General features: G+C 39.0%; 1 protein-coding gene across 15 annotated transcripts in view; it reads left to right on the top strand.

Annotated features, from left to right (window-relative positions):
* The window catches only part of ITSN2 (intersectin 2), a 141462-nt gene that overhangs the window by 86156 nt on the left and 27760 nt on the right, over positions 1-27546 (top strand). For 14 of the 15 annotated variants that reach the window (XR_010405463.1, XR_010405462.1, XR_010405461.1 and 11 more), the window contains 6 exons: positions 589-653; positions 2667-2833; positions 5613-5658; positions 5741-5862; positions 7783-7879; positions 8342-8533. Coding sequence is in view for 10 of the 15 variants with exons in the window: in XM_064571927.1 (XP_064427997.1) it covers positions 589-653; positions 2667-2833; positions 5613-5658; positions 5741-5862; positions 7783-7879; positions 8342-8533 (689 nt within the window). In the remaining 5 variants the exon portion in view is untranslated. Of the gene's footprint in view, positions 1-588; positions 654-2666; positions 2834-5612; positions 5659-5740; positions 5863-7782; positions 7880-8341; positions 8534-10186; positions 13511-27546 lie in introns of those variants that run through there. The other variant, XM_054509633.2, reaches the window with a different exon arrangement.

The following is a 27546-nucleotide window of genomic DNA, read 5'->3' as shown; positions in this document are numbered from 1 at the left end:
TTTCCTCAAGGGTCTTGGGGAGCACTGGTGCATCCTACAGATGTCTAGTTCTTAAATATGACAGTCTTCCAGATTTTTTAAGACAGTTTCCTGGGTTAAATTGGAAATCAAAGCTTTACCGGTTCCGAAATATCAAGTTCTATTATTTTTATATATTGAAATGTAGTGTGCTCTAAACAAATATTAAAATTTATATATTGGTATGTTGTCCTTTTTCTCCCTATACCAAGCCAAGCCCCCTATGTACTTTACTAAATAACTGTCCATTTACTAAAGCACTTGTGTCTTTTTAAAATTCCTTTAGAAAGGCAAAGTATCTCACACTTGAAAAAACTATTTATAAATCATGTTGAAATTACTTTATTAAAAAATTTAGAAGTCTGTAACCAGGCCCTTCTTAGTCCCCTAACGATTTTGTGTATGAGAATTTTCTAGCCTGTGTACTGAGACAATATTTAAACTGATTTTGGAAAGCCCTTAAAGAAAGTACTGCAAACACCTGCTGTATCACCTTTCTTGGTTTTTGCTTGTTGATGTCTTTGTTTCATTATTGTTTTTTTTTAATCTGTTTGTGTATTTATTTGGCAGACCAGAAGCTTTGTATGCAGCTGTAAACAAGAAACCTACCTCTGCAGCCTATACAGTTGGAGAAGGTGAGTTTTTGACAATTTGTAAATTAAATGGGAGTCAGATTAGCTATTGACTAATTATCTGACTTCCCACAGTTGTTATTTCCCCTGTTTCTGTGTCTTCAGTGTTAAGGTGGGTTTAGGAGAACCTGCCCTTTATCTATTTCATATGAATATTGAGAATATAGAAAAATATATATATATGGCACTTTGAGAAAATCAGTACTATAGGGGCGCCTGGGTGGCTCAGTCGTTAAGCATCTGCCTTCGGCTCAGGTCATGGTCCCAGGGTCCTGGGATCGAGCCCCACATTGGGCTACCTGCTCAGTGGGAAGCCTAATTCTCCCTCTCCCACTCCCCTTGCTTGTGTTCCCTCTCTCGCTGTGTCTCTCTCTGTCAGATAAATAAAATCTAAAAAAAAAAAGTATAGAAAAGCAGTACTATAAAAATTCATCATAGACTCAATAAATAAGATCATAAATAAAAAATGTTGCAAACAGAAGGCATGAAGGTTTTTGTTTTCCTGGTTTAGGAGGTAAGGCAATTTTAGTACATTTAGTTATTTACAAATTGCATTTTAATTACAGTGTATCATACAAATCATTAAGTAGGATTTGAAATCAAGGTACACTTTATCATAATTATTACAAAGAAATTTTTTTCTATAGCCCTTTGGGTTGACTAATAACTTATTTTTTATTTTAATGTACTAAAAAATGAAAGATTGTCTACCCTAAGTTTCAGACATTTTTATTTAACACTTACATAGCTTTATAAATGAATTGTATACATCCATTGTAAAATTAGTTGAATAGTAGAAGTACATTTTATGTTTATATTATTGCTCGAGAAAATCAATTTAATGGTAAAGTAAACCATTTATTCACTATCTATTATGTTAAAGACTCTATGCTAAAGCCTGAAAAATACAAGGATGAATAAAACACAGTTTCCCAAGTCCTCACAGTAGACCGGGAGTATAGGCATACCATTGTAAGAAATTCTATAATGAGTACATAGAACTTAATTTTCAGTAGGACCTATGAATCCACAGACATGGCAGTGTTGAATCATCTTAAGCAAGGAGTAGAGTTTCACATAGCGACAAAGGAAGAGAAAACTCTTGTCGACAGAGGGAAAGTCAAGAGCCAGGGCATGGCTGTGAGAGGTTAGAGATCTCAGATCACCAGCAAGGCTGGAACTGTCGGTTCACTGTGGAATGAGTGCTGTGAAGTGAGTCTGGGAAGGGCGCAAGGAGTGTTTGGGGACGACCTTGCTTATTGCAGCATACCTAACCCTTGCAGGCATTTTTGGTTTTGTTAAATCACCCTAAATTGAGTAATACTGGGAACATGAACAGTAAATAGGTTGTAGATGGTGTTCCTAGTCTTTTCTAGTTTATGATGTACAGATGAAATTCCATGTTGACAAATAAAAATAACTAGAAAAGAAAGACTTCTACAACCAGGTCATTGAGTGTTTTTTCTAAGTAGCAGTAATGACAGGGACGGAAACCAAAGCCAATATATTTTCCCAAAAAAGTCAGTATGTGTTGAGCATCTGCTCTGTACCAAGCACTGCACTAGGAGCTGGGTCACTGTGGTAGAACTTGGCCACTGGTACTGATGTCAGCTGAATATTGGGCTTTTCCGTAACTATATATATAAAAGAATTAAAAAATAACTTAGCATACTAAAATATATTTTGTGTAAGGAAGTTGAAAAAATGTTTTCAGATCTTGACTCTATAGAGGTACTTATACCTATTTGTGATTTTGGATTCTCTGTGATAAGACGGTGGTGATGATGATGATACAGTGGGAAAAAGAAGAAACCCTATGATAAAGCTTTATGTTAAATAATCTTTCTCTAGAAATTATTAAATGATTGCCTCATTCTTTTTTCTGTTTTAAGATCTTTTTACATTAGGTTTCCTTAAGTTACAAGGTCTTTTACAGTTAATTTACACAAGGTTTGGGGATTAACATAATTTTTTCTTTCAACCAAAATTAGTTTCTTTTTGCTTTGTTTCCTACAGAGTATATTGCACTTTATTCATATTCAAGTGTGGAACCTGGAGACCTGACTTTCACTGAAGGTGAAGAAATATTGGTGACCCAGAAAGATGGAGAGTGGTGGACAGGAAGCATTGGAGATAGAACTGGAATTTTTCCATCAAATTATGTCAAACCAAAAGATCAAGAGGTAGAGTTATTTTGGTATAGAAACAAAATGATTCCATTCTTGCATATCAAGATTCATACTTAAAGATTTTATTTCTTTATTTGGCAGAGAGAGAGAGAGCACAAGTAGGCAGAGCAGCAGGCAGAGGGAGAGGGAGAAGCAGGCTCTCCGCCAAGCAGGGCTCGATCCCAGGATCTGAGCAGAAGGCAGACGCTCAACCGACTGAGCCACCCAGGCGCCCCATCAAGATTCATAGTCAAAACAGAGACTCATGTATATACAGTTTTGTTCAGGCTTTGGTTATAAGGAAACCACTGAAGGTGGCACCAATAAAATAGAGTTTATTATAGGGATCCTGTTAGATAAGAGGGACAGGATTTCATGAAATTTCTAAGACTAGGAGCTGTAGGTAGGTCTGGGCCTCATGGTAACTGAAGCTAGGAAATAGTCCCAGATCCAAGGGATCACCTTGAAGGAGTCTGTAAAACTTTACAGCTTTGACATTAATGTGACGCCCCCTACACTCTGAGTTCCTGCTGCTTCTCATCCTGCCACTAGTGTATAGCGCAGCGGTGCTCAACCTGTTTGGTTTCAGGAACTTTTTACATTCTTAAAAATGACTGGGGATTCTAGGGGCACCTGGGTGGCTCAGTCAGTGGAGCAACCAGCTCTTGATTTCATCTCAAGTCATGATCTCAGCAGGGTCTTGAGATCGAGCCCTGCATCATCGCGCTCTGAGCTCAGCAGGGAGTCTGCTTGAGATTCTTTCCCCTCTCCTCCCCCGCCACTCACTCTCTCAAATAAATAAATAAATCTTTTAAAAAAATTATTGGGAATTCTAAAGAGTTTTTAAAAATACATGGATTGGGGATGCCTGGGTGGCTCAGTCAGTTAAGCGGCTGCCTTCGGCTCAGGTCATGATCCTGGAGTCCCGGGATCGGGCCAGCGTTGGGCTTCCTGCTCAGCAGGGAGCCTGCTTCTCCCTCTGACCCTCCTCCCTCTCATGCTCTCTGTCTCTCATTCTCTCTCTCTCAAATAAATAAATAAAATCTTAAAAAAAAAAAAAAATACATGGATTGGGGATGCCTGGGTGGCTCAGTTGGTTAAGCGTCTGCCTTCAGCTCAGGTTGTGATCCCAGGGTCCTGAGATCAAGCCCCACGTCGGGCTCCCTGCTCAGCGGGAAGCCTGCTTCTCCTTCTCCCTCTCCCACTCCCCCTGCTTGTGTTCCCTCTCTCGCTCTCTCTCTCTCTGTCAAATAAATAAATAAAATCTTTTAAAAAAAAAAAGTTTTATTTGTTAATATCACTACGGATCTCATAGGAAAATCTTCAAATACTTTGAAACTGTCAAGTTTATGGTGGTAGATACAAGTTTTCCAAAATTTCAATTTTCTCTTGAAATCTTGAATTTGATCATTGGCAACAAGTCCTGTCAGCTGTATTCCTTGATGTGACAGGCATACTTGATCTTTGAGAAAATGTCTGCCAAATCCCGAGTCTGAAGAGTTTGTGTTTCAGTTGTTCTTTCAAGTAAAAATGTTCCCTGAAGAACCCAGTTTAGCTCACAGTTTAATCACACAAGTGCTTCTCTTTGAGACAGCCATCTTGCTATTTCGGAATGCAGCAGAAACGCTGTAGGCTTGCTTCCATTTAATCACGCAGAACTTTTTAGAAGATCGTATTTCATTAAGATTTCGTAACATTTTTACTGCTTGATCAAGGACATTCTTAAGTGAAACTGGTTCTGTTTGTTCTGTGAGTATGTGGTTGTGGAGAATGCTGTGGCCGCGAGTATAATTTGGCACCACTGTGATGACTCATGCTAAGGCATCAGCAACTTTACCCATCGGTGTAAATGTCAACACAGTGAAAGAGGCAAATAATGGCTTAATACTGTTAATGAAAAGGGTCTTTGTCTTCTGGGCCCCTGAAAGGGGCTCAAGGGTTGTCCCCAGGGATCCACAGACCACATGGTAAGAACCCTCTAGGTTGACCTCTGGCTCCAACACTTAGAGGCCTTGGACAAGTTATTTCACCTTTCTGTACCTCAGTTTCCTTCTCTGTAACATGGAGATAATCATAATACTTAATAGTGTTACTGTGAGAATTAAGTGACTATATGTAAAATTCATACGCTGTAACACACATCTGTTACACAAATAGTAGTTACTAAATACGGCTTGTGTAAGTACTCAAAAAACGTTAGCCCTTGACTAGCATCAGTTCAGCTTCATTTGAGCTGTGTTCACTCACAGAAAACAATGTTCTGTTCCTTCCCTTTACTTGTTCAAATTCCTGAAATGAAGAAAGGTGGTTGGCCCAACTATCCTGTAAAGTCAGACTGAGGTTATACTTGCTACCCAGGGCATGGATTTTTTTGTTCTTAGGTTCAGGGGGAATATGCAAAAAAATTAAAAACATTGTCTCCTAGGCAACAGGAGTAAAACTCATATATGCCTTAAGATATGTTGTATGTGGTGGGCATTGATGCTAACGTGATAAATGAGAGGTATCTGGTCACGTTTGATAGTCAGGAAAGATGCATTAAATAAGCTTTTCTTGTTGAATCAATGGATGCCAACATCAACCACTTGTATATAATGTCTGTTAGTAGACCAGATCTCCCCATAATTAGGTGTTGGATTCTTCACGTACTTGGTTAATATAAGGCTAATTGTTATTTTGATCTTCATTCAAAGAAACAATCCTGGGAATTAGAAATCTCTAATTCCTAATAACCTTTGTACTCTTACATCTGGATTATTAGAAAATAATAAAACAGCATGTCTTTTCCTTGCAGAGTTTTGGGAGTGCTAGCAAATCTGGAACATCAAACAAGAAACCTGGTATGTATAATAATGAAGTTGAAAAATTACTACAGTGTTTAATAGTCTTGAATTCATAGTTTCTTGTCTGTCTGCTTTTCAGAGATTGCTCAAGTAACTTCAGCATATGTGGCTTCTGGTTCTGAACAACTAAGTCTTGCACCAGGACAGTTAATATTAATCCTAAAGAAAAATTCGAGCGGGTGGTGGCAAGGGGAATTACAGGTAATAACTTTGAAATAACAATTATCGTTTTCATTATAAAAGTAATGCATGCTCATTAAATAAAATTAACAAAAATTTTAGACCACCTAATACCACTTAGAGGTAATCAATATTAACATTTTAATGTATGGGCGCCTGGGTGGCTCAGATGGTTAAGCGTCTGCCTTCGGCTCAGGTCATGATCTCAGGGTCCTGGGATCGAGTCCCGCGTCGGGCTTCCTGCTCCTTGGGAGCCTGCTTCTCCCTCTGCCTCTCTCTCTCTCTCTCTGTCTCTCATGAATAAATAAATAAAATCTTTAAAAAAAAAAAAAAAAAAAATTTTAATGTATTATGTTTCCCTCTAGTCTTTTCCCTGTTTGTTTTTAGGACAGTTGAACTGATATTATAAGTAACAATATGAAGAATAATTTTCTCTACAGATGTAATTGTATTCCAGTAATACCTGCTTTAATAAACCACAGGTCACCTTCTTAAAGGAAAGCATAGCATCACCTTTGCCTGGGATAACCCCAGGCTTGCAGTATAGCCTCTATCCAGGAAAAGAAACATGATCCAGACTGTGTACTGAGAAAGTGCTACTTGTTGGACTTTCCCCACCATAGTCTTACGTTTTTGAAATAGCAGTGCAAGGAAAGGAAATGAAGGCATAAATGAACCTAGTTTTTTCCTTAAACGTCAACAGAGGCAGTTACTGCTTATGTTTTGATACGAAAAAAGAGTTCTTTTCTCCTAAAAGTTCCTTACTAGAAAAACTAAAAAGCATTTTAGGATTAAAAGATGATGAGAGGTATAATAGCTACATTTTTATGTAAGATTGATATATGATTATAATATGGAGGATAAACACAGCTTCATTCTCGCAAATCAGCCTTCTACAATTCCTAAAGAGCAGTGGAGGTTCAAAATAAAGTATCTTGAATAACCCCCTGAAATCCCACCTTCCTGATTTGCTTTGAAGATTGACCCAACTAAATGGGAAACATGGCTCTACACAAATTGTATTTGTGATCTCTGTATTAATATTCACAAAGCCCCAAGAGATGTTCATTGTGCACTGTACCATTTTACGTGTTGACTTGAACTTACTAGGAGAATTCTAGAAGAGTCTTTTGAGTTTATAAATATTATTTGTGTGAAATATGCAGAGAACTCTGAACCCTGAAGGCCTCCTAGTAGACTTCTACAGTAGCAGCACTTTGATTTGCATATTGAGTCTTCCAATTGTCTGATACTGACCTGGAAGGCCAGTGCAGAATTCAGCAGTCCCCAAGACCACCCTAACGTCTGACACCAGTTGTAAGTTTGGAGGTCCCCAAGACCACCCTCAAGTCAGTAATTAACTAGAAAGACTCACAAGACACTGAAACTGTTCTTCTCATAGTTACAGTTTATTACAGCAAAATAATTTAGATTAAAATTAGCCAAGAGAAGAGATGTATGGGGCTGATGTCAAGACAGTTCCAAAAACAGAGCTTTCATTGTCCTCTTACAGTGGAGTCATGGATAGCACTAACTCCTGGCAACAACACATACCAAGTATTGCCAAGCAAAGAAGCTCATTCGAGCCTTGGTGTCCAGAGTTTTTACTGGGGCTCCCATCACATAGACATGGTTCTGCCCATATGGCTAAACTCAGTCTCCAGTCCCTCTGGAGGTTGAGTTCATATATGTGACCCAGAGCATCCACTGTAAGTCACATTGTTAGACTGTCTGGCCTGGGCAAGGTTCCCAGAGAAAATAAGACACTGAGCAGTCAGGACATACACAGGTTTAGAGATTACCTCCCAGGAGCCAAAGGTAGAGTCCAGACCTTTTTGGGGACAGGGCTAAATTCTTTACTACACAACTTTTTAAAAAAAACTTATGTCTCAATAATTGCTTTTAGTCTCATCTTCCATATCCTTTTTGCTGATTTTACAGGCCAGAGGAAAAAAGCGGCAGAAAGGATGGTTTCCTGCCAGCCACGTTAAACTTTTGGGTCCAAGCAGTGAAAGAACTACACCTGCCTTTCATCCTGGTACGGTTGTGGGTTAGCTTGCATTACAGCTTCCAGAAGTTTTGTTGAAACTCAGCAACTTCTTAGATTAGCATATGCTTTGAAAAATATTAAAAATTGTTTCTTTTTATAACTCTGCCTAAAAGCAATGTTACAATGAGAACTTCCTTTCTAAAAAGTTTTGTGTAGAAACAGCCAACTGTTCAGTGATACAAGTTTGAACCACTTCATTGCTTCAAACTTTTCAAAGCAGAATTGCTCTGCTCTCATACTTAAAAATGCAATAGTTCATGTGGATTAACTGTAGCTGGGAGATTCTTGTTTTGTAAAGTAAGGAATGCAGGAGGGAGGGTGAGAGAGAGCAGCTCAAGGGAAATTTTAACCTAATGTTAACACTTGATGTTAGAGTAATTTAAATCTGAGGGCAGTTTTAACATGGGACCTTTGTAGGAATAATTAATTATTTTGTTCTTTTTCTGGTAGTGTGTCAGGTGATTGCCATGTATGACTATGGGGCAAATAACGAGGATGAGCTGAATTTCTCCAAGGGACAGCTTATCAATGTTTTGAACAAAGATGATCCTGACTGGTGGCAAGGAGAAATCAACGGGGTGACTGGTCTCTTTCCTTCAAACTATGTTAAGATGACAACAGACTCCGATCCAAGTCAACAGTGTGAGTAATATCAAACTGCCTCTCAGCTAGTGCCAAAGCTTTCATATGCAGCACTGCACTCATTCTGTCCCAGAGCATTATCTTAAACTCAGCACTCTTAGCAAGTATATATTAGTGATGAAAGCAATAAATTGCAAAAAGAAATTTTTCACAAAATCAAAAGTTATACTGCTTTAAATGCTTTTTTTCTTAGCTTTAGACCTTACTATTAGACTTTATCTGAAAAAATGTGTAACTCTTTTACAGGTTCTTGGGTATAAGAGCAGTCTATACTTCAACTTCCCTTTACCGCCATCCTTTTTGACCTCTAATGATCTTTTTCTGCTTAATAAAGAGCAGCCAGTAATTACCATATTCACCTACTCAAATTACCCTTTGAGAGTACAGGTGCTATTAATTTTGCAACCTTCTCATTTAATATCCACATATTTACACATCATCCAGGTTAGCAGAAAATTAAAAACCCGTTTAAACTGTTTGCAAAACTCTATTAGGTGATTTTTTTAAGATACCTAATGCCATAAGAGATACGTGAATCAAGATCTGTTTCACTATTTTTAGAACAAGGATCCAGATCTCAGTGTGAAATACGGTATATAAAGTTCTCTCTTAGTAGTTACCTAGCCTTTCTTATATTTGACAATAAACATGCATTTACAATAGTTAGAGAACAAACAGTACTTGGAAATACTTTTTACTTTTATAAAATGTCACTTTTCCCCACCCTTTTGCTTTTGTTTTTGTTTTCTTTTATACAAAATACATCATGATTCATCATGATTTATATTTTTATCATTGTGAAATTATCTAAAATATTTAGCCTTTCATTTTAGTTTCTGAGAACATATAAATGTAACCCAGTCAAGCTGAGATATGCTTATGATTCAGTGCAAGTATTATGAATTTATACTAGATCTGTCATTTTGAAGTATTAGTGCATTATTTTCACTGTAGAGCTTGTAGCTCTAAAGATAGTTCTGATCCTGGGAGAAGGCTTTCCTTTAGATAAAGCAACTAAATGTCCCAATTTGGATGTGGGAGGAGTTGAGTTTTTTATGGTTTGAACATTCCCTAAAAATGTGGGCTACCTAGATGACCGTTTTGAAGCTCTGCTAATGGTTGGCAGCTTCCAGAGCTTGCCCATTTATCTAATTAATTAGACATACCCGAGGGACCTTCCCTGGCCCTGAGAGGGGAAGATACTTCTCAGACCTCTGGGGTCTGGAAGCTCTTTGGCTAGTGAAGCTTGGAGGCACCCAGTACAGGAGTACATTTGGCTTTTCTAGTGCCCAGGATGTGAGGGGACGGGTTTCCAAGTGCTTTGTTGTTGTTGTTATTTATCTTGTTTTCCAATGGAGGAATACTTTTTTCCAATTAAGTCTTATATAATAAGGAATATAAAGAACAGATAAAAGCTGTTCTAAAGGAAGAACAGCCGGGAATATATGCATCTGTGAAAACTAGTTAAATTTTAGATTACCATTGGTGTTTCTTGGGCCCTTACAGTTACTATTTTCATTTTATTATGTAATTAGGATGTTTTGAGAATTTTAATAATTCAGATTAGTTGATGTTGCATGTTATTAGTCAAATTTTTTCTCACCCACTTAATTTGCTTTATGTTCATTTTATTCCTCATTTTTCTTTTTATAGGACCCAATGTTGTCTTCCAGTGTGAAAGCACCCCAGAGACCCACTATCCAAGTTTGACTCTAGCGTGGAGGCAGGGCAGGCAGCCCTGATCAAATATCTCCTACACAATTCATTAACTTCGTTTGAATGTTAGAGCCACTTGTGATTATTTCTTTGTGTTTCTAATTTACAGTTAAAATTTATTTGTAACAAGTTAAAGGATAGTGGGTCTTTGTGTGGCTTTCCCTGCTGTTCACTCTGGCATCCTTTAGCATTTTTCTTCTTTTTTAATTTGGTAATTGTAGGTCATTAGCATGCATATTGAGTTTGCCCTTACATGGTGGGAGTTCAAACACACAAAGACCCACTATTTGCACAAACTATTCTCACTGGTTTGGAATGGGCTGCCATGCTTTTCTAATGTTACTGCAACATGTATATTCATTACAGTTCAGATAAAACTTGCTTATGTTTTGCTCTTACGTTTGATCTAATCCTAATCACAGTGAGCTCTTAACTGGTTCAGTATGTGATTTGCTCCCAAATATGCACTGTTTACTCTGTTACTTTCTAATATGCCACCATGAGTACCAATATTTAAATTCGTTTAAAGGCCAAGAACTGGAAATAACCTTTTCTCTATTTTCTGTGCATTTCCGGGTGGGAGCAATAACACTTCTGGGAAGCTTTTCTCAGAAAAGAGGAAAGCAGCCCACCCCAGCAGGATGTGCAGAGCGGGCTATGTCTCCTCTCTCTCAGCCGCCCACGAACGGGCACTGTACTGTGGGGGTTCCCGTAGGGTCCATGAGCTCTGGGCTAATGAAGATCCTGCACCGTATGCTATAGTGGTTAGTTGTTACTTCTTTACTGGTGACCTAAAAATGGATTCTTTTTGAGGAATGAAAGGCTCCCATCATTGGTGGTGAGATAGGAAACCTTCCCTAGCTTAGCGTTTAGATCTAGAATACATTCTAAAGTCAAAATTCATGATACCTATTTTAATTAGGTGACTACCTGTCCCAGGTCATAAAATAACACACGTTGATGTTCTTCTTAATGTACTGAGTAAAAATCATAAGGAATCCTTGAAGAGTTTAAAAGCCCCTGAAGCAGGCATACAGACTCTGCTCAGTCAGGAATGAATTTGAGTGGAGGAAAGATGTGTGAGAGCGGGCATTCTTCTATGTCCATGAAGCTGCTCTGAGGCTAGAAGACTGATTTTACCATCCAGAATTCTCTGGCTAATATCTTGTCTTCAGACACATTGCCTACTTTGGCATAGGATTTTACTCCTTTTCTTTGAATGGAAAACACTTTAAAGATAATAAACATTATTATAAATAAGTAAATGATGTGAGAGTACCTAGCTGAGACAAAAAGGAGTTTTAGTAGGCAGTATTAAAGTGTATTTGAAAATCAATGACAAGTTTATGCAATTTAAAATGTTTACAAACTGCAGTGCAATCTACTGTTTATGAATGTCAGAGTATTATCAGGAAAAGTATACATACAATCACAGAGTCTTATTTCCTCACAGAGTTCTTTAAGAAGAGTGAAATATGTTTTTATATCTCTGAGTTTCAGTTAGAGGCATATTTTGTGCAATATTTATGTTAATGTGCCTATACATTGTGAATGAATAATTTCAGTCATTGCCTAAATCATAACTTTTCTTGAGAAGGAATCAACAGTTTAGGTAGAACTTTACATAAAGTTCAGAGGTCTGTGTTTCAAAACGCTTAACATTATTGGGATGTATGATGATGTGTATGTGTGCTCCTTGGGGCAGGGGTTTCTAGTTATTAGACCACCTCAATTTTTAGCATTTGGCATCATCATGGTACTTTTATAAAATACGACATTAATAGGAAAGCAATAACAACACTTTACACATGGGATAACAGATTTGCCTGCAGTCACTAAAGGAGACAGTGCAAAGACTGAGTCCTTGTGGATTCAACTGATCTTCCAAAGTGTACGGATTACTTGGTCTTGCCTTTTATTTTCTGAACTTTCGGCTTTTGCTCTCTTTGGCTTCAGATTAAGGACAGTTACTTTAAATCCATTTTAAACCCTGAGAGTGGAAATCAGACCACTGTTAATTAGCCGCACAATTTGATATAACATTTTCTCTTTATAATTTTGAATTGGGGCTTATCTAATACACTGATAAATTATTTCAAGGGCATTTTTATAGCTCAAATTGCTTCATTGTAACCCTGATAAATAAAAGTTATCAAGAATGACATTCAGGTAGAGCTTAGCATCTGTAACCAATATGAAAAATAATACATTCATCAGGTACCCATGGACTAAAAGCAAATCACATAATGGCATACTTAAGCTGGATGTTGGTCTGGAAGATAAGTTTACTGTATTTCCTGAAATACCACTCTTTGGGTAGGTATTTTGCCATATATTTGAGAGAAAGCTAAAAGTAAAGGACATTGAATGACACGTAAGAGTAACCTAAATCCTTCTTAGAAGTGCATGCAGTCAGTCCTTCACAGTACCTCCCGTTCAGCCATGTTGTTTGATCTCTTCCTCATTCAGGATGAGAGGCGGCCTTCAGTTGGCTTAGAAAGCAACATTAGAAGGAAAGGGTTTATCAGGAACACAGAATTTTTTTAAAATGGGAATAAATCTGAACCCCATAGGAAGAATCCAAATACCTCTTTGTTTTAAAAAAAAAAAAAAAAAAAAAACCTGTTTAAAGATTGTAGTATGTGATAATCATTTTTTTTTGTGATAATCATTTTTAAAGTATGTGATTAAACCTGATAGGTTTTCCAGCGATGAAAAAAATCTGTTCTAAAACCAAAGCTGATTTTTTAGCAAATGTGAATATTTAAATCAATCCCACCCATTATATAGTTTCCTCTAAAACTTTATCTTAAGGAGTCATTTAAAAATAATACCACTATTAAAAAATGTAACTGCTATTTTATTTTTAAAATACAACATGAATACTGATAGTTTGAAAGTGGGGGAAGGAAAAGTAGAGAAAGAAATGCCAATTCCAGTCCAAAGCTTTATTTGCCAAGTTTTCTTAGAATAAATTTTACCAAGTTATAAGTTCTTGTACATAGAATCTGTAATGGAAATACTGAGAGACTTTGCCTAAAGTGGCACTATTGGATGCTGCTATGATGCTGCTGTAATAAGTTATTGTCGCGAAATGCTGTTTTTGCCTTAAATTTTCATTGCGTGTGTCTTACAACTATAGTATTAAAGGTATTGAGATTGTGCGGATGCTAGGCACGCTTGGCATGAGGTCATCTGTTTTTATTTTTACCAAATTGTAATATAACTACGCAAGTGTGTTTATTAAAAGGACACAAACCACGTTGCTTGTATTGTGTATTTCTTTTGAAGTACCCTTTGAAATGTATTTTTAACTATATGTAGTCGTGATTGAATTTCTTTGGAATTTCTCTTTTTCCTTAACATAGTCTGTGGGTACAGGCCAGTGAATTGTTTTATATCACAAAAGGCAAAAGAAATTTTTAAATGGTCAAGATCGGGGCGCCCGGGTGGCTCAGTCGTTAAGCGTCTGCCTTCGGCTCAGGTCATGATCTCAGGGTCCTGGGATTGAGCCCCGCATCGGGCTCCCTGCTCTGTGGGAAGCCTGCTTCTCCCTCTCCCACTCCCCCTGCTTGTGTTCCCTCTCTCGCTGTGTCTCTCTGTCAAATAAATAAAATCTTTAAAAAAAAAAAAAAAAAGGTCAAGATCGAGGTAATTGGATCCAAGATAATCATATGTATCTCAAAAGCAAAAGAAATTTTGAAAGCAAAAGAAATTTTTATTTGAAAGTAAAAGAAAATATAATCTAGAATAATAGACTACTATGTTATTTACAGTTTTTACTCCAACTTTTTTCTAAAAAGAGTGGCAGGAACTTACAAGTTGATACTCATTGCAAATGCAAGATAAAACATTCTTAGTACAAAACAAGAGTCTATATAAAAGAAACTGCAGTGGATGCTTGGAGGCACCGGACTTAAGTAGAGGTTTACACTTAAGTAATCAAGTTGGTGGTTTCACCTTGAGTGAAAAAATATGGATCAAACTCCAACCCATCTGTGAATGTCTGGCATAAACAACCTCTTTCCAGAAAACCTTTCCTCATCTCTGGAATTGAGCATTTGCATAAGGCCAAGCAGGGGACTAACTGCTGAGAATGTGAAAATGAGTGTCAGCTAGTCCTGGGCTCAGGTAGTACATTGCTCTGTGAGGGGGTCAGGTGCATAGGCAGATAATTCCTAGAACAGCATGCTAACAGTAAGCACAGTGGTAGACATTCACTGGGCACCAAGAAAGTACAGAGGAGGAATACCTCATTCACTGTAGATTGGTGAGTTAGAGCAGACTTCCTGGAGGAGGCAACTGCGAGATCGATAAGATAAATAGTAAGCCAGATGGGGGGGTGGGATGGTGAAGAGTATGATAAAGACAAGAACGGTGGAGGTGTGGGAGGGGGCAGTGATTTTATAAGCAGTTCATTATGGCTGGAGTGGAAGTGCAAAGCCAAAAACAGTGAAAGTTGGGGCTTGAGAGGCAGACCAAAGGCTGAATCAGAGATTCTCTAGCTTGAATGAGATGCGTTCGGATCACCTGGGATGCCTGGGTCCTCATTTAAATGGTCTAAAGCAAGGTCTGCATGTGGGGATTTTTCAGAGCTCCTCAGATGATTCTGCTATGAAGCCAAGGTGGGGGGAAAGTGATGAAACAGAGCTAAGAACTGTTGCTGAAGGAACATTGGCAGGAGTTGGGAATGGATGGGATGTGTGGGCAGGTTTGTATCCCGGTGACAGATAGAATAGTGGTGCCACCAGCGACAGTAAGGAATCAGAGTTAGGGGAAGAAGAGTTTGGTTTTGACTACAAAGCACCAGTGGGACACCCGGGTAGGCCGGTCCAGCAGGTGGTCAGGGGACTGAGCCGCATGGCAGCAGGACGTCGGCCGGTGGGATGAATGCAGGTTGATGGCGTTGAGCCCATGAAAGTAGGTGAGCTGATCACCTGAGGGTGTCAGCAGTTACGGGTGAGACCTCGAAGGGCACCCGCAGAGGCAGGAAACAGGTTCTAGAATAAGGAAGCGCTGGTTCATTGCTCATACCAGTAAAAGGAAAAGGAAAGTGCCCTTCATTGAGCGCTTATTAATCTAGGTACTTTTCTGAAGTCCCAAGTGCTTTTAAAACCTCATTATAATTTTCTTTTTACAGATACGGAAGTTAAAGCAAAAGCTAAATAACTTGTCCAAGGTTACACAGCCAGTAAGCGGTAGAGCTGAGCTCAAAGCCACATGGCTTGGCTCCAGAGCCACGCTCTGACCGTCCACGCCGGCGTGCGGACAGCGCCACCCCTTCTAGAGCAGTGAGACTTCCGCAGTACAGCCTTCCCTGGAACCGCGGGAAGGAAAGAGGAGAAATCAGAGGCGGCACAGTGTCTGCTCTTTGTAGAAAGTACACAACAGAGAAGAAGCCAGGAGACAAAGACTGGATATGACAAACAAGGACAGGGATCTTTAAGAATAGTGTCTGGAAGGATAAAGTTGAACATAATCACTTCTTTTGGTAACAGTTTTATTGAGATATAAATCATATACCACACAGTTTACCCAGTTAAAGTGTACAATTGAATGGTTTTTAGTATATCCAGTGTTGGGTGACTGTCACCACAGATGGCTAATTCCAGAACATTTTCATCACCCCCAAAAGAAGCCCTGTATCCTTCAACTGTTACCTTCCTACCGTCCTGTACAACCCCCACCTCCAGCCGTAGGCAGCCACTATTTAGCTACTTTCTCTCTCCATATGTTTGCCTCTTCTGGACATATTATATACATGGAGTCATAAAATGTGTGAGTTTTGTGACTGGCTTATTTTACTCAGCATAATATCTTCAAGGTACATCCACGCTGTAGTATGCCTCTGTACTTCGTTCCTTTTTATGACTAAGTCATAGTCCACTGTATGGGTACACCACATTTTGCTTATCCATTCTTTAGTTGATGGACATTTGGGCAATTCTATGTTTAACTTTTTTTTTTTTTTTTTACAATTTTATTTATTTGAGAGAGACCAAGAAAGAGCATGAATGGTGGGGAGGAGCAGAGGGAGAGGGAGAAGAAGTAGGCTCCCTGCTAAGTGGGGAGCCCGATGCGGGGCTTGAGCCCAGGACCCCGAGATTATGACCTGAGCCAAAGGCAGACACTTAACCAACTGAGCCACCCCGGCACACCTCTGTGTTTAACTTTTTGAGGAACTGCCAGACTGTTTTCCAAAGTAGCTACACCATTTTATATTCCCACCAGCAGGGCACAAAATTTCTCTTTCTTCATATCCTCACCAACACTTGTTATTATCTGACTTCTTATTGTAGCCATCCCTCTGGGTGTGAAGAGACATCTCATTGTGGTTTTGATTTACATCTCCTCGATGACTAATAATGTTGAGCATCTTTTCATGTGCTTGTTGGCCATTTGCATATCTTCTTTAGAGAGATGTGTATTTAAATCCTTTGCCTGTTGTTTGAGTAGTTTGTCTTCATAATCACGTTTTAAACTTTGTTTTAAACAATAACAAGTTCTGAAATGAGAGCGATGTCTTAATGCTGTTGTCAAAAGGCAAATATACTTAGTCAAAGGGAGTGATAAAAATCAAAGAGAGTGCTAGAACGAATGTGGCGGGGAGTGTAGTGGGAGGTTTGCTCTGAATCCTGGCTCTCCCCACTCACTTCCTGAGACAGCCGCACCTGTATAGTGAGGTTGAGAATACCTACCCTGCAGCTGGGACTTCAGTGTCTAACACACAGATACTGGAAATAATAGCGAACATTTACTAAGCGTTTGCTTTGTTCTAAGCAATGGACTGAGTACTTCGGGTACATGTCTGGGTTAGCCATGCGATTCCCAGTCTGACTCCAAGTCAGAAATATGTGGAACAGTCCGTACGAGATTAGCTTTTAGACACAGCTACTCATTGCATGTGTGACAGAGAAGGCCATGTAGGTACCAGTCGTCACTTAGACACAAAAATGAGCTAAATGAGTGAGAACTCTGTTGGCATTTCCAGAAAAGTGCCCCTTTTTTCCTCTAGAATTCAGTCCGGCAAGCATCAGACCAGGTCACGTTTGTACACGCTGTCGTGCATGGTTTGCCTCAAGGAAGATGGCTGTGTAAGCGCCATTTAGAATGGCCTGGCATTTCAAAGTGTAAGACTTGAACCAACAGGCCTAGATGTAGGGATTTCATAGCTCTAAATTCTGCACTGTCTCTTAGCCACCAAACTTCAGACTTGCCATATATTTACACAACAGGGGTCAGAGTGGGATCCGTTGTTCAGAGGGTTGATGAGAGGTTGTAAATCATCATACGCATGTTGGTAACAGTTATTTTTATGTTCAGATTAAAGGCTATCTGTTGGGCAAACACACAAAGACTAGAGTTGCATGACACCTCTTCATAATGTTCTGTGTCTGCATAGCACGTCACGTCCCTCAGTTGGGTCCATGAGAGAACTCTAGCAGTCTAGAAGGTGTCACGAGGATCAGCCTGAACGAACCTCCTTCTGAGGCTCAGCCTCAGAGGCACCTCTGTCTACCATTGGGAGGTCTTTGCTTTCTTTTAGGCTTATGTAGATTCATCACTGTAGATTCAAAAGTAAAAATAAAACCCATAAAATGTTTCTTTGTCAACTTGCATTTATCAGCAGACTTGCTTTGGGAAGTTCCAGAATACTTCTGTTTACTGATAACCAAATATTTTGCTTTCTGATGGTCTGCAATATTAGAATACAATATTAACTTCTCTTTTTGTGCTTAAACAACCTAACTCCTGGTGACAAAGAATTGACAGGCATAAAGAAGACATAGAGTTTAACAGTTTGTTCAACAATTGTATAAATTTCCAGAAACAAAATCACAAAGATCTGTGGCTACATAGTGGGAGCATACTACCTGGTACACAGTTTGTATTCAGTAATAGTTGCTAAGTGGATAAACTGCTATTCTTTCACAAAACAAGATCTGCAGTAATTATCTGGTGCCCTGACAGAACTTCTGTATTAAAGGCAGTCTTCAGGGGCGCCTGGCTGGCTTAGTCCGTTGAGCACCCGACTCTTGATTTCGGCTCAGGTCATGATCTCAGGGTCGTGGGATCAAGCCCCATGTTGGGCTCTGTGCTCTGCCCAGAGTCTACTTCTCCCTCTCCCTCTGCTCCCCCTCCCGCTCATGCTCTCTCTCTCTCTCTCAAATAAATAAATAAAATCATTTTTTTTAAAGGCAGCCATCAGAAAATGCACACTGTTTAGTCATCTGGATTTACTGTTAAAAATTGTCTTTTCACTGAGCTTCTACACAGACTGAAAACCATTATGTGATACTCTGGCTGCTTGTTTGGGCACAGAGAATAGCGTTGTTCAGTGGCATTGCTCTTCTCACAATGGGCAAGGACTTTTCTGGGACTTTATGACATAATCCGAACAAGCTCTCTTTGTGTCAGTCATCACAAACCGTCTTTTGTCCTTCACCTTTTGGAGTCTTCACAGAGCTCCCTCCTCTGCTTTCTTAGACGTCTCTCTTTTGCTTCTTGCTCTCGCATGCGTTTATTCTGCAGCTGCTACTGACTCTGTGGGACACAGTTTACAGAGCTGTCATTCGTTGTGCATAACTCGGCTGTCAGTCTCTGTGTCCTCACGCAAGTTGTGGGGGGGGTTCTTGTGGCCCTGAGGACTTTGACCTGATGGTCGCCATGATCTCTTTCTCTTGCTTTCCCACCCTTCCTGTCTGCCAGAACTTACCAGGAAGTTTTCATCATTCTCTGTCCACCTGCAGTCAATATCGATGTACCATCTCCTGCAGTTCAGAGCTTATCTTCATATCACAGTCTACAAATACTTGTTGAAGACCTACTATGTGTCAGACACTGGGGATATAGCAGATTATAACATAGACAAAAAAAAAAAAAAAATTCCTCCCCTCTTGGAGCTGACAGTTAAGTAGGGCAAGACAGAAAACAAACAAAATGAATAAATATGTCGTGTCTTAGAAAATTAAAGCAGGTTAGGGAAAGGGAGGGATAGGTTGGTGGGGGAGTGTGGATCCAGACGGATTTCAGTTTTAAACTGGCTTCTCAGTTAAAGCCTCTCTAAAGTGGTGACATGTGAACAAAGACTTAAAGGACAGGAGGGATATCTGGAGGGAGCCATGTAAATATCTGGAAGATCATTCTGGGCAGAGGGAAGAGCACATGCCAGGGCCTCAATCAGGAGCATGACTGTAATGCTTAAGGAACAGTATGGAGGCTAGTGTGGCTGGAACAGAGGGAGAAGCAAAGGAAGAAGTGAGGGCAGAGGGTTAACTGGGGAAATGGGGGAGACTGTTTAAGTTCTTGGAAGCTGTTTGTAAGAACCTTAGCTTTTGCTGGGAGTGACAAGAACCCATCAAAGGGTTTTAATCAAAGGAAGGATATGATCTGATATGCTTTAACAGGATAGCTCTGGCTTGCTAGATGAAAGCGGGGTTGGGACAGGGAAGGGCTCAGAAGCAAACAGGGCTCAGAAGCAAGCACATTAAGAGGCTAGTTCAGTAATCCAGGTGAACAGTGGTAGTGGCCTGATCAGTATGATCCGAGTGGACATAGAAGTGGTGAGACTATGGGTATATTCTGAAGACAGAGCCAACAGGTGGATTGAATGTGGGATGCGAGAAGGAAAAGTATCAAGGATGTCCCTAAAGATCTTGGCCTAAGCAACCAGAGGGATGGAATTGCCATTAAATGAAGGCACATGATGAAGGAGGAGGGGCAGGGAAGATGATTAGGAGTTTGGTTTTGGATATTACCATCACTTACCTTTAAGACGGATAGTTGGAGATACTGGGTAGGCAGTAGAACATGGTGAGGTCCAGAGGATATATTCAGGCTGGTGTATACATTTGGGAGTGTGTCGGTGCATAGATGATCCTTAAAGCTATGAGACTCAGTGGGACCAGCAAGGCTGTATGTGGAGAAAAGTTACAAGGCTGAGCCTTTGGGTTCCAACGTTAAGTCTTTGGGTTGAGGAGGAGCTAGGAAAGGAGAGGAGGGGACTGGCCAGAGAGGTAGGGGGACCTGAGGCAAGGTATGACCTAGAAGCCAAGTAAAGAAGAATTTTAAGGAAGAGGAGTGATCCTAGTGATAGGTCAAGCAAATTGAGGTACCTTTTGCTAAAGGAGGAAGCTATGTGGAGCTTTTAGGAACCTCTTCTTTAAATACAACATTTAGGGGCGCCTGGGTGGCTCAGTTGTTAAGCATCTGCCTTCGGCTCAGGTCATGATCCCAGGGTCCTGGGATCGAGCCCCACATCAGGCTCCCTGCTCAACCAGGAGCCTGCTTCTCCCTCTCCCACTCCCGCTCCCACTGCTTGTGTTCCCTCTCTAGCTGTCTCTCTCTGTCAAATAAATAAATTAAAATACATACATACATACATACATACATACATACATACATACATACATTTGAAAATGATTTTAATGTTTAATTTTTCAGCTATATTCAGGAAATGTTTTTGCACAGTAATATAGACTCTGGCATTTGTTGAAATTAATTCTGTGGGTGCTTGAGAAGAATTTGTATTCCCTTGCGTATGTGTTCATTATATTAAGCCTGTTAATATCATTCAAATCTTTCATATTTACTAATTTTCGTTGAGAAATATTATAATCCACTACTTTGATTATAGATTTTTCAGATTTTTTTTTCTTCTCTCCCTCCCTTGCCCCTTCCTTCCTTCCTTCCTTCCTTCCTTCCTTCCTTCCTTCCTTCCTTCCTTCCTCTTTCAGAGGTAATTTTGTCAGTTAATTTTACATTTTGATGCTATCTTGTTAGTTGCAAATGAAATCAGCATTATTATATCATCCTAAATATTTATAATGTTTACATAGATCTTTGAAAGCCTCTTTTGCCTGTTGCTAATAAAACCTCCCTAGTTGCTTTTAATATATTGTAAATGTGGAGCTTTGTCCAAACCTTTACTTCTGACATTTCTGTAACATTACATGTTAGGTGTCGTTGTAAACAGCATCTAGCTGAATTTTTTTTTTATTTTAATTCCAGTATAATTACTGTGCAGTGTTATATGAGTTTCAGGCGTACAATATAGTGATTCAACACTTCTGTACAACACCTGGTGCTCATCACAATAAGTATACTCTTAATCCCCATCACTTATTTCTCTCATTCCCACCTACCTCCTCCCTGATAACCACCAGTTCTCTATATTTAAAAGTTTTATATTTAAATTTAAGAGTTTTTTTGCCTCTTTCCTTTTTCATTTGTTTTATTTCCTAAATTCCACATATGAGTAACATCATATGGTATTTGTCTTTTTCTGACTGACTTATTTCACTTAGCATTATACACTCTAGCTCCATCCAGTTTTTGCAAATGGCAAGATTTCGTTCATTTTTATGGCTGAGTAATATTGCATTATATATATATATATAATATATATATACACACACACACACCCCATCTTCTTAATCCATTCATCTGTGGATGGACACTTGTGCTGCTTCCATAATATGGCTATTGTAAATGCTGCAGTAAACATAGGTGTGCTCTTATCTTTTTAATTAGTGTTTTCATATTCTTGGGGTAAATATCCAGTAATGGAATTACTGAACTGTATGGTAATTCTATCTTTAATTTTTTGAGGAACTCCCATACTGCTTTTTATGGTGGTTATACCAGTTTACATTTCCACCAACAATGTAGGAGGGTTCCTTTTTCTCCACATCCTTGGCAACACTTGTTGTTTCTTATGTTTTTGATTTCAGCCATTCTGACAGGTGTTAGGTGATATGTCATTGCAGTTTTGATTTGTATTTTCTTGATGCCAAGTGATGTTGAGCATCTTTTCATGTGTCTGTTGGCCGTCTGGATGTCTTCTTTGGAGAAATGTCTGTTCATGTCTTCTGCCTATTTTTAATTGGGTTACTTGGGGTTTTTTGGTGTTGAGTTATATAAGTTCTTTACATATTTTGGATACTAACCCTTTATCAGATATGTCTTTTGCAAATATCTTCTCCCATTCATTAGGTTGTCTTTTTGTTGATTGTTTCTTTTTGTGCAGAAGCTTTTTATTTTTATGTAGTCCCAAGAGTTTATTTTTGCTTTTGTTTCCCTTGCCTCAGGAGACATATCTAGAAAATACTTGCTGTGGGGGCACCTGGGTGGCTCAGTCAGTTAAGCATCTGATTCTTGATTTCAACTCAGGTCATGATCTCAGGGATCGTGAGATCAAGCCCCACATCAGGCTCTGCGCTCAGTGTGGAGTCTGCTTGAGATTCGCTCTCTCCCCCTCCCTTTGCCCCTCCCGCTGCTCGTGTGTGTGTATGTGTGCGTGTGCATGCACACGTGTGCATGGGCTCTCTCTCTCAAATAAAGAAAGAAAGAAAGAAGAAGAAGAAAAGAAAAAACTTGCTGTGAATGATGTCCGAGAAATCACTGCCTCTGCTCTTCTAGGATTTTTATTTACTCAGTCTCACATTTAGGTCTTCAATCCATTTTGATTTTATTTTTGTGTGTGGTGTAAGAAAGTGGTCCAGTTTCATTCTTTCACATGTAGCTATCCACTTTTCCCAGCACCATTTTTTGAAGAGACTGTCTTTTTCCCATTGCATATTCTTGCCTCCTTTGGCAAAGATTAATTGATGATTTAATTGTGGGTTTATTTTGGGGCTCTCTATTCTGTTCCATTAATCAGTGTGTCTGTTTTTGTGTCAGTATCATACTGTTTGATTACCACAGATTTGTAGTTTGTCTTGAAATCTGGGATTGTGATACCTCCGGTTTTGTTCTTTTTCAAGATTGCTTTGGCTACTTGGGGTCTTTTGTGGTTCCATACAAATTTTAGGATTATTCTAGTTCTGTGAAAAAAAATGCTGTGGGTATTTTTTTTAAAGATTTTATTTATTTATTTATTTTTTTAAAAGATTTTATTTATTTATTTGAGAGCGAGAATGAGAGAGAGAGAGAGAGCATGAGACGGGGAGGGTCAGAGGGAGAAGCAGACTCCCTGCCGAGCAGGGAGTCCGATGCCGGACTCGATCCCGGGACTCCAGGATCATGACCTGAGCCGAAGGCAGTCACTTAACCAACTGAGCCACCCAGGCGCCCCAAAGATTTCATTTATTTATGAGAGAGAGAGAGTGCATGCACAAGCAGGGGGAGGGTGGCAGGGAGAGGCAGAGGGAGAAGCAAACTCCTTGCTGAGCAGGGAGCCTGATGTGGGACTCAATCCCAGGACCTGAGCCAGAAGTAGCTGCTTAACTGACCGAGCCACCCAGGCACCCCGTGGGTATTTTTATAAGGATTGTATTAAATCTGTGGATTGCTTTGGATAGTATGGACATTTTAACAATATTTGTTCTCCCAATCCATGAACATGGAGTATCTTTCCATTTGTTTGTGTCATCTTCTATTTCTTCCATCAGTATTTTACAGTTTTCAGAGTACAGGTCTTTCACCTCTTTGTGAAGTTTATTCCTAGGTACTTTTTCTTTTTGGTGCAATTGTAAATGGGATTGTTTTTTTAAATTTTCTCTTTCTGCTACTTCATTATTAATGTGTAGAAATGCAACAGATTTCTGTATATTGATTTTGTATACTGCAGATTCATTTATCACTTCTGGTAGTTTTTTGTTGGAGTCTTTAAGGTTTTCTATATATAGTATCATGTCATCTACAAATAGTGAAAGTTTTACTACTTCTTTACCACTTTGGTTGCCTTTTACTTCTTTTTCTTGTCTGATTGCTGTGGATAGGACTTCCAGTACTATGTGAATAAAAGTGGTGAGAGTGGACATTGTTATCTTGTTCCTGATCTTAGAGGGAAAGTTTTCAGTTTTCAGCATTGAGTATGATGTTAGGTATGGGTTGATATGATGTATCACATTGATTGATCTGCAAATATTGAACTACCCTTGCATCTCAGGAATAAATCCCACTTGATTGCAGTGAATAATTTTTTTAATGTACTGTTAAATTTGGTTTGCTAATATTTTCTTAAGGATTTTTGCACTTATGTTCATCAGAGAAATTGGCCTGTAGTTATTTTTTTGTAGTGTCTTTGTCTGGCTTTGGTATCAGGGTAATGCTGGCCTCATAAAATGAATTTGGAAATTTTTCTTCCTCTTCTATTCTTTTTTTTTTTTTTAAAGATTTTATTTATTTATTTGAGACAGAGAGAATGAGAGAGAGCACATGAGAGGGGGGAGGGTCAGAGGGAGAAGCAGGCTCCCTGCTGAGCAGGGAGCCCGATGCGGGACTCGATCCTGGGACTCCAGGATCATGACCTGAGCCGAAGGCAGTCGCTTAACCAACTGAGCCACCCAGGCGCCCTTTCCTCTTCTATTCTTTAGAATAGTTTGAGAAGAATAAGTATAACGCTCCTTTAAATGTTTGGTCGAATTTATCTGTGACACCATCTGGTCCTGGAGTTTTATTTGCTGGGAGTTTTTTGATTATTCATTCAATTTCATTGCTGGTAATCAGTTTGTTCAAATTTTCTATTTCTTCTTGATTCACTTTTGGGAGGTTATATGTTTCTAGGAATTTATCCATTTCTTCTAGGTTGTCCAGTTTGTTGCCATATATTTTTCCATAATGTTCTCTTATAATCCTTTGTATTTCTGTGGTGTTGGTTGTTATTTCTCCTCTTTTATTTCTGATTTTGTTTGAGTCCTCCCTCTCCTTCTTCTTCTCCCTCTCTCTCTTTTATGAGTCTGGCTAAAGTTTTATCAATTTTGTTGATCTTTTCAAAGAAACAGCTCCTGGTTTCATTGATCTGTTCTATTATTTTTTTAGTTTCTATTTCATTTATTTCTGCTCAGACCTTTTTTATTTCCTTCCTTCTACTGGTTTTGGGTTTTATTTTATTTATTTTATTTATTTTACACCTTGGGGTGTAAAGTTAGGTTGTTTATTTGAGATTTTTCCTGCTTCTCAAGGTAGGCCTGTATTGCTATGAACTTCCCTCTTAGAACAGCTTTTGCTGCATCTCAAAGATTTTGGACCATTGTGTTTTCATTTTCATTTGTTTCCCTGTACTTTCTTATTTCCTTTTTGGTTTTGGTTTTGTCTTGTTTTTAAGATTTATTTATTTGAGGGAGAGCATGAGCTGGGGGAGGGGCAGAGGGAGAGGGAGAAGCAGATTCAGGTCCTGGGATCATGACCTGAGCTGAAGGCAGATGCTTTACTAACTGAGCCACCCAGGCGCCCCTCTTATTTCCTTCTTGATTTCTTGGTTGACCCATTCATTGTTTAGTAGCATGCTATTGAACCTCCATATATATTTGTGCCTTTCCAGATTTTTTTCTTGTGGTTGATTTCTAGTTTCATAGCATTGTGGTCAGAAAAGATGCATGGTATGACTTCAGTTTGGTTTTTTTTGTTTTTTTTTTAATTTGTTGAGACTTGTCTTGTAGCCTAACATGTGATCTGTTCTGGTGAATGTTCCATGTGCACTTATAAAGAATGTGTATTCTGCCTTTTTATTTTTTTATTTTATTTATTATTATTATTTTTTTTAAAGATTTTATTTATTTATTTGAGAGAGAGAGAATGAGAGACAGAGAGCATGAGAGGGAGGAGGGTCAGAGGGAGAAGCAGACTCCCCGCCGAGCAGGGAGCCCGATGCAGGACTCGATCCCGGGACTCCAGGATCATGACCTGAGCCGAAGGCAGTCACTTAACCAACTGAGCCACCCAGGCGCCCCGTATTCTGCCTTTTTAGGATGGACTATTCTGAATGTATCTGTTAGAGCCATTATGTCATTCAAAGCCATTGCTTCCTTGTTGATTTTGTGTTTGGATGCTCTATCCACTGATGTAAGTAGAGTGTTAAAGTCCCCCAATATTACTTTATTACTATCGATTACTTCCTTTATGTTTGTTATTAGCTGTTTTATGTATTTGGGTGCTCTCATGTTGGGTACTTAAATATTTACAGTTGTTATATCTTCTCATTGGATTGTTCCCTGTAAGATTATGTGGTGTCCTTCTTTGTCTCTTGTTACAGTCTGTTTTAAAGTCTATTTTGTCTGATATAAGTTTTGTTTTCTTTTCACTTCCATTTGCAAGATAAATGTTTTTCCATCCCTTCACTTTCAGTATGCTTGGTCTTTAGGTCTGAAGTGAGTCTTTTGAAGGCAACACATAGATGGGTCTTGCTTTTTTATCCATTCTGTCATCCTCTGTCTTTTGATTGGAGCATTTAGTCCATTTACATTCAAAGTAACTATTTGTAGGTACTTACTTATTGCCATTTTGTTACTTTATTATGGTTGTTTTGTATAATTCTCTGTTTCTTTCTTCTCTTGCACTTTTCTCTCATAGTCTGCTGGCTTTCTATACTTGGATTCCTTTCTCTTTATTTTTTGCATTTCTGTTACCAGTTTTTTATTTTTCCTTACCATAAGGTTTGTATATAACATCCTATGCATATAATGGTCTATTTTAAGTTAATGGTCACTTAAGTTTGAACCCATTCTAAAAGCACTAAATTTTTACCCCTTCTCCCCATGTTTTAGGTATATGGTATTATACTTCACATCCTTTTATTTTGTGAGTCCCTTGACTGATTTTTATTTTTATAGAGTCACTTAATTTTACTGCTTTTGTGCTTCCTACTTTTCTTACTCCTGCTTATGGTCTTTCCTTTCCACTCAGAGTCCCTTTTAACATTTCTTTTAAGGCTGGTTCAGTGGTCATGAATTCCTTTAACTTAGGTTTTTCTGGGAAATTCTTTATGTCTCATTCTATTCCGAATGATAGCCTTGCTGGATAGAGTATTCTTGGTTGCCAGTTTTTTCTTTCAGCACTTTGAATAGATCATGCCACTCTCTTCTGGCCTGCAAAGTTTCTGCTGAAGAATCAGCTGAAAACCTTATGGGATTTCCCTTGTATGTAACTGTTTTCTTTTCTCTTACTCCTTTTAAAATTCTCTCTTTATCACTACTTTTTACCATTACTGTGTGTCTTGGTGTGGACTTTCTTGGGTTGATTTTGTTGGAGCCTCTCTGTGCCTCTTGGATCTAGATTTCTGTTTCCCAGATTTGGGAAGTTTTCAGCTATTATTTCTTCAAATAAATATTCTGCCCCCTTTTCTTTCTTTTCTCCTTCTGGGATCCCTTTTTGTTTGTTTTTTAACATATAATGTATTATTTGTTTCAGAGGTATAGGTCTGTGATTCATCAGTCTTACACAATTCACAGTGCTCACCATAGCACATACCTTCCTGTGTCCATCACCCAGCCACCCCATCCCTCCCACTCCCCATCACTCTAGCAACCCTCAGTTTGTTTCCTGAGATTAAGAATTCCTCATACCAGTGGGGCGCC

This window comes from Mirounga angustirostris, unplaced genomic scaffold (genome assembly GCF_029215605.1).
Source record: "Mirounga angustirostris isolate CCGP_5_RB_7025 unplaced genomic scaffold, mMirAng1.0.hap1 SCAF_10, whole genome shotgun sequence".
Lineage (NCBI taxonomy): Eukaryota > Metazoa > Chordata > Mammalia > Carnivora > Phocidae > Mirounga > Mirounga angustirostris.
Note: the sequence above shows the minus strand (reverse complement) of the source record. Positions and strands in the feature narration are given on the sequence as shown.